Here is an 11,488-nt window from a genome sequence, read left to right as displayed (position 1 = left end):
ACCTATAAGCGTTACGTGAAATACATATAACTCGTTAAATAATGGGTGTAATTAGAATAACTAAAATGCTTACATATATTAACCATCGATCCTATCTAATTTGAATCTGGTCCATCTTAGTTTTGGTGAATATTTCTTTATCATTGTGAGATTTTTGCCTTGCGTCCACATTTATTTCTATAAGCAATGATAAAGTTTTTTTTTTCAATGATAAAGTTTTTAACCAGAGATTTTTGCCTTGCGTGCCCAAAAGCGGTTCAGCAAACCTTTTTTTCTTTTGTCAACTTAACCGAATACAGTAGAGTTGTAACAATGCATACAGAAATCCTTAGTTGCCGAGCTATATCTTCTACATAGAATAATTTGGAATCCACTTTAATACAGAACCGGGAGTACTTTTCAGAATCGAAATAATTTAGTTGTTGGGGAAAACAATACACATTTTAAACATTTCTATAATAAAGTGCAAGCTGTGTTAATAGTGACACTACTATTGGAAAGGAAACAAAGTGATTGGAGGACTAAATGTTCTCCTTTTTATGTCATCAATAGATATGAAAAAGCCATTTTTCTTTTCTTGGTTGAGATTTGGATATTCGGATATCCCACTTGAACCAAGATCATATTACGACTATATTAATGAAACCACTAGCTTAGAGTTCTTTGTTTGTCCTAAAGTTTAGCAAGTTTGATATATATATTATTATTTTTTTGAAAAAGGGATTTCAAATAAAAATGCAAAAAAATACATGTATGAGTTTTCATACATGTATGGTCGCGAATACAGAGCACCAACACTTTGATTCATAATATAATTTTTAAATAACGAAGTTTTATCAGTTTTAATTATATTTTCCTCTTTTAATAGAACTATCTGAATAAAAAAGCTCCTTAATATGCTAACTAGCTTAATTTTCTGTCTTTGTTATTTGGGATGTGGATAACCTTAAATAAAATGAGTCATAGAACATTTTATGCAATCTGATATCTTCTTTTTAAGGAACTTGTCTAAGGTAAAAAAGGGATTTCACATTTGCATAATTGGTTTTTAGATTTAAGATTTGGAGATCTACATTTAATTCTTTGTAAGAAACCGATTTATATAAGTTAAAAAAATATTGGTCTCTTTTTGCGAAATCTAAAAGCAAAAGAAACTTTTTTGGGTAACCCATACATTAATAAAAAGTCTTACCCAATCAAGGATCCAATACAACAAAATGGTTCATGTCTGTTAATATGATATTCTTTTTTTTTCGCATAGCCTAAGAAAAATATTTGATATTCATTAGTGGACTGTAATGCCTTTCTATTAGTATAGACCAAGTTATCTACGGATACAAGCTCAAACAATCCATTTTTGGATCTGAATGTCAAGTTTTTATATGAAAATACCTATCGACCGTAGTCATTATATTAATCTCAAAGCAACAACTTCATAATGTGTGTTTCCGACATTCATCCAAATCTTTATGTTGCATCGACTGGCAACTAAACGAATGAGCAGTAGCGGATTTTGGAGAATTTTTAACTAGAGACATTATTATAAACAATCTTTGAATTAGTCAAATGAAGTTTAAGGAATTTAAGCGAATTATTTATACAAAATTAAAGTTTTTAACAAATTACATTAAGACAATCAAAGTTTTTAACAAATTGGTCCTAAGATACATCCTCTACAAATAGAAAACATCATTAACCAACTACTGTTACAAGTTTTTTAGCAAATCATGAGAGTAAATGAAAGTGTTAATAAACTAAGAGTTCGCTATATTCTATACAATCTCTATTCATCATAGTTTCAAAGTAACTTGGTTCTACTTCTACAAAAAAAAAAACAACTAACAAAAAAATAATTGAGAAAAACTTTACAAATTATCAATATAACCACATGTATAACTTAACAATGGTGCATAAATTCACCGATAAGTGACATCCCTTATGAAGAAGAAGAAAATCAAAAAAAAAAATCTGAGTTGTTTTCATGTGCCAATATGTGAACAACCATTGCACAAGTCTGAATTAAGGCTCGTCGCCCAATAATGAATAAGATCCTTTGTCAACAATCTTCTGTCTTTCACCAGTATGAGTCTTATTTAAGTGTAGAACTATGTCAAATTGTCATTAAAATGCTCAGAATCTACATTACTCGTATAGTGAAAATGTTAATTTTTCATGCAACATTGATTTTTTTGTCACTATAATATAATACACTATAGTGAAAAGCTATACATGACAATTTGTAAAGCTAGAAATGGAACCAAATTAACTTGAAGCAATGATGAATGGACATTTCTATTTTTGTGATTGCGTATAAGCATATCATTGAAAACTATTATTATGTGCAACGATATATCTTTTACAGTCTTGTTTTTAAAAAAAACTGTTCCAATATTATAATCTCAAAATGAAGGTTTGGCTCATCTGCAAAATGTATCAAAGGAGACAAATAAATTTGAGGCTGAAGCTTGTAGCACGATGAACCTATTTTGAGTTCCTTCCATCACAAGAAAACAGGGGAAAAAAATACAGAAGGCTTCATTTTTCAGCAGAACACAAACCTGTTTAAGTTCATTTCCGTGTCAAAAACACTAAGCCTGCAAAACCCACCACAATCAATGCACGCATCACCTGAAAATCACACATATACGATGAACATATTTTAAGTAATATTTGGTTAATGATGTATGTTTATGAAAACCTACATGTACAACAGGTCCTCTAGAACTTTCTGAATCTGCAGATGCCTGAGATTTCTGTTTCTTCAATCTCTCAATGTTCTTCCACTTGTTGTTGATATTCATTTTCTCAATGCTTCTGCAGCTTAATCCCCTCTGAAAATGTTACAGAGTAAACGCAGGATCTAAGATATATCATACACAGATTGTCAAAAAAAAGAAAACTCCAGGGCCACTGCTTTTGTACCTCACCGGTGTTTGCCTTCTTGGATTCTTCTGTCTTCTTCTGTAACACATCCTTTGCCTCATCAGGAAATATCCAGAGACGTGACCCTCGTGCATTCTCAAGATGAGAATCCTTCAAACGCACAGGTTTGCTCTGTTTCTTCTCATCATTGCTTACTTCCACCACCGAGCTTCTCTTTATTCTCTGCTTACTTAAAGAGTCACTTCTTCTAGCGCTCTCTTCAGGGCTCTTATGCTCTATAACCAGTGGCCTTTTCTCTCTTGAAACTGTTACTATATGATCACATATCTCTGTGGTATCAGAACTTATCTTCCTTTCTTTTGGTTTCTCTATATTAGCAGAGCTTTTTGGTTGTGACTGCGCCTTAGCCTTTTCCTTCACATCTTCAATTTGACTCTTCCCCATCAGAAGATTTGTATCCTGTAAAGAAAACCACCTAAAGAATCATTATCCAAAACGTTTTTAAAAGATCTTGATCACAAAGATTCATACTCAAACCTCCCCAAAAAGACATTATACCTGAGTCACTTTAACTTCAAAGGTGCTAATCATTTTCCGAACATTGCTCAAGTTTGTCTCTGACAAACTCCGGCGCATTGGCTTCCTATTAGCGATCTTTTCCGGTTTTCTCAAGCCTTTATCTTCTTGCTTCAGTAATGATACACTCTCTAGTTTCTTAACTTCCGGGAGCTTCTTGCTTAAAGAAACATCTGAAGAAGATGGCTGATTTTTCTTCTTCTTCTCAGTTATACCCTTTACTTCAGCCTTCCAGGTTATAAGATTTGACGAAACCGGTTCTCTATCTGCACTAGTCTAAACAGAATGAAATAATCAATTGCCACATATGAAATATTTTGAAATTTGTATGAGTGAAAGTGATTATCAAAGTGACTGATAATCATACTTTAACCTCTGTCTCCTGAGACAGAGCAAGAGTTGTCTTTGGACTAGCAGCAGCCAAGGTGTCTCGGGTTTGCATTGGACTTAGAGAAGACAGATCTCTCATAACATCAAGAGCAAGAAAAGAAAAACAAAATAAAAACATTTAGAAACAGAAACTAAACAATTTAAAAAACAAAACAAAACAGAGGAGTAACATTCTTGTTTTTTTTTTCATCTACTAACCTGAAGCAATGCTTTTAGATTTGGTAAAAGAACTGCCACCTACAAGCTCCTTGTGATTCTTTCTCAATGCAGATTGTCTCTTTGAAATCAATCAATCAAGAACCAATGGATTCATCAAGATTTTGAAATTTTGCAGAGCTCCAATGAACATAAAAACAGAGCATATCAACAAGTTGTTTACCAGGAAACGTATGCGGTTTCGATCTTCTTCACTAAGAACAAACTGCATTTTCAGCTGGACGTTTCCATAGCCATTGAATGAAAGTTTCTCTTCCAAGAAGCCACTCTCTATGATCATCCTGGTCTCTATCTCTAACCTCCGAAAAAAATTACACAAATTCAGAAACCCACAAGCATTTTTATCTCTAAAGGATTATAAACAAGTTACCTTTGTGTAATATTCCGTTACCATTGACATCTAACAATGTAACAATCAAGTTTTCCTGGAGCCTCGTGACTGGACTGTTGCCGAAGTTAAGTCAAAGAAACAAGAAAGTGTCAGACTTTCAAGAATTTTGAAATTTCAAAATTAATCAGAGCAGATGAATTACAAAATGTAGTCTCCTGAATCCGATGTTCGATACTCTATCTTCCCCATAGCAACTGCCAAGTAAAAAGAAGTTGGATTTTTTTGGTAAAGGAATGTAGAAAGCAATATAGGTAACAGAGTCAAGTTGATACCTTTAATGGAAGTGGTTGAAGAAGCTGTCTGAACATCAACAAGACCCAGAACTGAGGATTTGGACAGAACATGTATTTCAATAAGTGCTAAAACTATGTTAAAAGGGTATCTTTACGAGAAATCGACCGCTGCTGTTACCTGAAACTTGTATAGTTCCTGGCATTGATCGAATGTACACACACGCAGGATTTTTTTTTTTTTATATTGTTATGGAAGAAGAGAAAGAGTGAGGGAAAATCGAAAACAGAGGATTAGATGGAAATATATGTTTGCGGTTGTAAATTGATTTTGAAATGTTGAGGGAGTTGAGAGGGGGACCCAATAATTATTTTTTTCTTGATGAGTTTCATTAATTAACTAACTAACTAACTACTCGTAGACGTATAAAATTCTCTTTAAAAACTGGTATTAGTGACTAAATAATTTCTAAAAAAACATTGGATTGAACACTTTACACTTTTTATAGAACCCATACATGGTTAGTAGGACACCATACCGTGGAGTAGGCCTCGGCGTTCGGGGCAAGTCGGTTTGGTGTTCGATTGATTCAGATTTTCGGATTTTCGGTGTTATGCTCATAAGTCTCATTCGGTTTTTACTAATTATCAGGTTGGGTTCGACTCGGTTCCTTCCAAATTCGGTTCGGATCGGATTGTAAATCGTCCAAAAATATATATATAAAACTTCAAAAATTGACAAATTTTTTTCAAAATATAGAAATTATTCATAAATCTAATTAAAAATTAGTAAGCTATCTAAATTAACTAAAAAGTATTCAAAATAACAAATAAAACAAACTACAAAAATATTTTGAATACTCTAAAATATCTAAATCACTTTAACATATATAAAACACTAACATATTTAACTAATTTCAGATATCTTCGGATCATAGTTTGGATTTCGGTCCGGTTCGGGTTATAACCAAACCCCAAAGTACTAAATTCATAAGTCTCGTTCGGATATTTTGTATAACAATTCGGATCCGGTTTCGATTTTTCGAGTTCGAATTTAGGTAGGTAGTTCGGGTTGGGATAAAAACGCTCAGGCCTACCGTGGAGACACTGACCCTATAAACAATAACGTAGCAGGAAAATAAATTAAAGACGAGAAAGGAAAATAAATAAAAACACTTTTTGAATCAGGTCAACCCCATGAAAACAAATTAGTAAGATAGTTTTATGATAAGTAGAATAACAAAATATGTGGGCTTGAAAATTTCTGAAGATCTCTTTTAACTTGATATGTCGTCGCTTTAAATGCAATTACACAAACACATTATCTTCTGCGCACATAATCTCGTCCTATACACACATTCATATGTTCTGATATCAACCATCTTTTCCCTCATCCGTCATAAATATGTTCAGAATATATTTTTTGTTTTTGATAAATATGTTCAGAATATTTTCACAAATGATTTTTATCCAATTGATATATATTTATTTTTAAGCCTTTTTAAGAAAATCGAATGGCTTGTTTATGTCACATTTAAAATCGGTCACAATTTATGATTGATCTAACATTGAGGTGGCATGTATAAAGATGAAAAGATAAATATTTTTTTATATTATTTCTCAAATCACGTAACACAATATAAAGATGGAATAACAAGAAAACCCACATTATCGGTGATCATTGCTCCATCAGGGAAAAAACACACACAACATAAAGTACTAAACCCTAAACCAAAATCTCCCAAAACATAATATAGAGCTATTAATTATTATATTAAACTCTCATACATTCTTATTATAAAATGTTTAGGCTTCTCATATTAGACATACTTGCAAAAACCACATGAATCACTCCAAGATTTAAAAATCTTATCATTATTTTGATTATTATGTATATATTTTTATAAAATTAACCTCCATTTGTCGTCAGAAGACTTTGTCATTATCTGATCAGCCATGCACCATTCCATACGACAAAGCCATGAGCAAAACAGCAGCTTCCTTCTCATCTTGTGGGAACACTTGTTGATAAGCTGAGCTTTTGCTCAACATTATCGTCAAGTCGTCAAAGCGAAGTTTGTTGGATGAAACTGAAGAATCAGAAGAAGTTGTTGATTTACTAATCTCAACAACCGCGGCCGCGTACTCATCTCCTTCTTTGATCTTGCACTTTTTTGTATAGGCCACTACATGGGGAGTAATATCGTAATTGTCTCCTCCGTTAGATCGCTTTTTCTTGTTTTGCAACTTCTTTTTCACCGGTAATTGCCGCATCCGTGCCGCCATCACCTCTTGGTCGCCCTCAGCTGTGGCTGCAGCCATTGCGGCCTGCCTCGCCTTTCTTTGTCTTATGCCACATGCGTTACAAAGAGACTAATAAAAAAAAAAGTTTGTGAATATTAATCATGTGCGTGTATGAGTTGTAGTTGATCAAATTATATAACATAATTTTAAACTCGTGTGTGTATCATTCAGGATAAAAGCGTCATTAAGTCTAAAGATGCATTAAACTTGAATAAACCAAATATAAGTAAGGTATAAATAGTATAAGATATAATACCAAAAATTAATTAATTTACCTTGGGACCTCGAGGCCCACTTCGCCAAAGAGGAGTCTTGGTGGTGTTACAATTGGAACAAACCCTAATCAGGCCATTGTTATTACCATAACCATTCTCGTTGATTGTACTGTAGCGATTTTCCCTGGCCACGGCCGTGGTCGTCCTGGGCGAGACTTTCTTGAGATCTTCATCGTGACCTTCTTCCAAACTAATATTCTGGTTTAAAAGGTCGTGATCTTCTTTATGATCATTATTATTTTTACTAGTATGATCGGTGGACTGTTTATTGTTGGTTATTGTATTCTTGATCAACCGCATCTTTGGGGACATCATCCACTTGTCGGAGTCTGAATTGGGTTTTGTCGGGTTTTGATGAAGAAAATCGGTTTGGTCTTCGTGATGATCTTTTTTCCTTATTGTTAGTTTCAGTCTTGTCTCCTTCTTTGGCACCATGTGATCGTAGGATGATGACGATCCACCGTTAAACATCTTGGCCTGATATATATCAAGGATCAAGGTTTATAATTAACAAAACAAAGTAATTATTTATGTGGTTTCTTAAGATTCTCCCTTTAACTCGACAATTTAAGTTTCTTTCATGCAATTTTTTCTCAATACAGATTTAAAAACTAAATATTCATTGTATGAACTTTGCATGATCAGGCATCATATCAACAACTTACTAAAAAGGCCAGATCATTTAAAATAACATATATATATACACGCAATTAATTAAGGTTGATATATGATTATAAACACCTATATATGTGGTGTGTGTGTGTATACCTTGAGGGGTTGAGAAAGATGGACATGATCAACATGATACGTGTTTTTGTATGCAACATGTTGGTCTTCTTGAGAGTTGATAAAGAAAGGAAGGTAAGAGGAAAGAGACGAAATGGATGAGGAAGAACATGACGAATTAGAAAGAACTTGATTATGAAGAAGAGACGAAGAGGATCCAAGAGGATAGAAAAAGGGCTGTTCATGATGGTTTTGTTCTTCGTTTAGATCTATAGAGTAATGAAAATTCGAACCCATTGATGAGAAAGAGAGATGAAAAATCAAATAGAGAGAGAGGGAGAGAGAGAGAGATCTTAGATGAGAAGCTGAGAGAGATCATAGCCGGCAAAACTAAAAGAGTCCAATCTGTACTATATATGATCCCTTTTAGATACGAGCCCAACATGGTTTCTATTATACATACATCAACTTGTGCAGTGAATTCTCGAAGACGTGGATAAAAATTACTGTTTTTAATTTCTACCCTCAGACTAGTCTGATCGTAAACCCACAACAAATATTAGTTCGGATTATCCTTTATATTGAAATTTTTAAATGAAAAGTACATGCTACAAGGATATTTTTAATAATAGATTAAGAGAAAGCAACTAACAGAATAAGAAAATTTATTTATTTTTATTCTTTTAAACACCAGAGAAATTATTTATATTTATAAATTTATCGTTTAAGTTATATGTAACCAATTATGTACCGATCTTGGTTGATCCAATGTTTTAGGATGTCCAATCCAAGATGAAAAAGTTATGCTCTTTTTATACTGTATGTTTTTGCTAGTATGGTCACTGGATAAGCTAGTATTTGTACTGAATAATTGTAACATCGTTATTAAAAGAAAGTAGAAAATTTACGTATATTTAATTAACTTAGCGGTTCACGTGAGTCCATGGCGCCCATAGGTACCAAACACATGCGACAAACCGTGTATATGGAATTGTAGCGGCGACTCCATTCAAAACAAACCCTATCTAATTTCCTTACCCCACTAGAGAAACAGAGAAAACTGAAAAATGAAACCAAATTTTATATAAATATTTGGAGGGTAAGAGCCACACAAATCTTGATAATAATGATTCTTTTAGTCGTAGTCTTTTCAAATCTAGGGTTCCTAGAATTCAAAGTTCTATTACAGTAAGGAAAAAAAGTCAATTTGGATTTCTCATGTTATTTTCATACCCCTTAAACCAAAAACAAAAAGGTTTATTTGGTTTATACTAAAAAGTTTAGATGTATCATCAACTTGCTGACTTTATTTTACCAAAAAAACTTGGTGACTTTTCTATTTTATGATTGTCTCTGATACTAGTATTGCCCTAACTAGTACCGATACTAGTTTAGAATATATTTGGTCAAAAATAGTAAAAATTTTATTCAACATTTATATTTAACCTGATTAATTGACTAGTGTTCATATATTTGTATATTGATAACAAAAACTGAAAACTAGTATTTTAATGGAGATATCCTCTCGATCGTATTAATAAACTAAAAAGTAAAAATCAGTTAGCGAAAAGAGAAAAGAGATAGAAACATAAATGAAAAAAGTTAGTGGATCTATTTAATTAACCCCCCGTAGTAGTAGTGGTTAGTACTTAAAGATTATAGATTTTATTGTTAGGACATTAATCCTAGCATTACTTGCTAAATATATATACAATAATTTATTTATTTATTATTTTTTACAAAAAATTCAATATTATTTTTAATTTACTAATAATAGTTAAAGTTGACCCAATGGATAGATCTTTCGAAACCGATAAATATACTTGATGTAGCTCGTGATCCTTTCAACACATGTGATCCATCAATAATCTCTTCCAGAGGAGAGAGAAACATGATTTGAGAGATTAGAAGTGAGGCAGAGGGAGAGAAAGAGAGAATAACAAAAGACAAGAGATAGGTTTAGAATGGTAAAGGAAGAACAGATCCCCACCTTAGTATTGCCAAACTTATTCAGTTCCTTCTTATCAATTTACAGATCACTGAGGACCCGCACACACACAAAGAGACAATTCGTTTTCATTTTCAAATTTAAAATCAGTCCATCAATATATATATTAATTCCTTAGGCTAAATTATCAAGCAACGATGTATACTTGTTTCTTTGGCAAACGTTAGCCTTGAATGTATGATTGTTGAAAACTTTGTGTTTTAAGTTATTTGAACGAAAGAAATAGTTGACAAAAAAAAAATTATCAAGCAACGATCTATACTTAGTAGTTTTTCTTAGGGAAATGTGAATGTGATCTATCACTCTCTCTCTTTTTACCATCAATTTCAAGTTTTGTTGCTATATTTTACCATATCCGATGACATATATGAAATTGATAAGTAACTTAGCTGTCCTAGACAGAAAATATTTGTCTAAATCACGGAATCCAAGTTCAAGCAACATTTTATGTATGAAGAGAAATAATTTATGCAAAAACATAAATTATCAATGTTTATTCTTAAATTGAAATGATCTAATATTGAAAGTTCCAATTAATAGGATGGTAAAAAAACTGGATTATCCTCTAATTATAAAGAAAACTTTTTAAAAAGTCGTGGATCATGTTGATCCAACTCAAAATTGATCTTATCATCTTTCTTTTTAGAAATGGACTGGTACTATCATCATCATACAAGCAATACTAACAAAATCAAAGGTTTTCATTAAAACTAAAACAAACGAAAGGTAGTTTGACTAGTTCTGTGACTTCTGTCTCATTGACTTGTTTCTTTGGCAAAGGCTAGTTCTCTTCTGCATAGGGTTCTTGAAAATCGAGCTGACAGGGCCGTTAATTGGATGACGGAGCGATGTACTGAGATCAATGTGAGAAGAGAGGTAGAGCCATAGAGGAAAGACAGAAATCTAGTAGAGCTAAATAGATGCTAGCTAAGCTAGCTTCTCTGAGCTCTTAAGGGTTTTGTTCTTTCATATGCTAGAAAAGGACACCATGCGATCTATCAATCTCCCTCAACGTTATGTTTACAATTTTTTTAATACATGTACCTGGAGATCTTTTATACCAAACTGAATCTTTATTCTTTCTCTACCTTTGAAGCTATTGTATCTTCATAATTGCATGGATTCAACATCTTGTAGTGGCTGAAAATTCCACAGCTACTAAACCTAGTAGTATATTAAGCTTCAAATATACATATATATACCACTTTTTTAATTGTTTTATAAAGTATGTATTTTTGTGTTGATTTTAACTTTTACTCTTGAAACCGAGACACTAAAACTGAAAGTCCTAGTCGAAGATGGATTGAACACCCTGCCCTATCTACGTTCAATGAAGAAGAAAATAATAATATGCTCTAATTTTATAATACTAGGAAGAAATGTGTATTACCATGATTTCCGAGGCGTTTTAGTACCTTAGCTAACACCTGTATCACAAACCAAAGTAATTTCAACGTGCAAAAATCGACAAACCGTAATCCCCCCCCCC

The 11,488-nt window shown here is 32.7% G+C and overlaps 3 protein-coding genes across 6 annotated transcripts in view; 1 reads left to right on the top strand and 2 right to left on the bottom strand.

Annotated features, from left to right (window-relative positions):
- LOC106332346 overlaps positions 1 to 132 on the top strand; it is a gene marked incomplete in the record, with an annotated part of 2,214 nt that extends 2,082 nt beyond the window's left edge. Inside the window, 1 exon segment of the mRNA XM_013770816.1 lies at positions 1 to 132. Coding sequence (XP_013626270.1) covers positions 1 to 19 — 19 coding nt within the window.
- A 2,179-nt stretch (positions 133 to 2,311) lies between these two features.
- On the bottom strand, positions 2,312 to 5,080 carry LOC106328795. 4 transcript variants are annotated; one of them, XM_013767309.1, is made up of 12 exons: positions 4,868 to 5,072; positions 4,729 to 4,779; positions 4,599 to 4,650; positions 4,436 to 4,509; positions 4,229 to 4,359; positions 4,048 to 4,126; positions 3,827 to 3,933; positions 3,442 to 3,735; positions 2,923 to 3,342; positions 2,703 to 2,831; positions 2,559 to 2,628; positions 2,318 to 2,421 (listed from the first exon to the last, which is right to left on the bottom strand). In XM_013767309.1, exons 1-11 carry the CDS (start codon positions 4,890 to 4,892, stop codon positions 2,569 to 2,571), a joined length of 1,422 nt encoding a protein of 473 aa, XP_013622763.1. In that variant the 5' UTR covers positions 4,893 to 5,072; the 3' UTR covers positions 2,318 to 2,421; positions 2,559 to 2,568. The 4 variants fall into 4 exon arrangements, 3 of the variants coding, with proteins under 3 accessions (XP_013622762.1, XP_013622764.1, XP_013622763.1); XM_013767308.1 differs by having other exon boundaries at positions 2,312 to 2,628; positions 4,868 to 5,071; XM_013767310.1 differs by having other exon boundaries at positions 2,312 to 2,628; positions 3,827 to 3,921; positions 4,868 to 5,069.
- Positions 5,081 to 6,275: 1,195 nt separating this feature from the next.
- On the bottom strand, positions 6,276 to 8,388 carry LOC106328064 (GATA transcription factor 21-like). Its single transcript, XM_013766421.1, has 3 exons — positions 8,034 to 8,388; positions 7,266 to 7,742; positions 6,276 to 7,059 (listed from the first exon to the last, which is right to left on the bottom strand). The coding sequence occupies exons 1-3, from the start codon at positions 8,286 to 8,288 to the stop codon at positions 6,637 to 6,639; spliced, it is 1,155 nt and encodes a 384-aa protein (XP_013621875.1). The 5' UTR covers positions 8,289 to 8,388; the 3' UTR covers positions 6,276 to 6,636.
- Positions 8,389 to 11,488: the final 3,100 nt, after the last annotated feature.

This window comes from Brassica oleracea, chromosome C3, assembly GCF_000695525.1.
Source record: "Brassica oleracea var. oleracea cultivar TO1000 chromosome C3, BOL, whole genome shotgun sequence".
In the NCBI taxonomy this organism is placed as follows: Eukaryota; Viridiplantae; Streptophyta; class Magnoliopsida; order Brassicales; family Brassicaceae; genus Brassica; species Brassica oleracea.
This window is presented reverse-complemented; position numbering and strand designations above follow the sequence as displayed.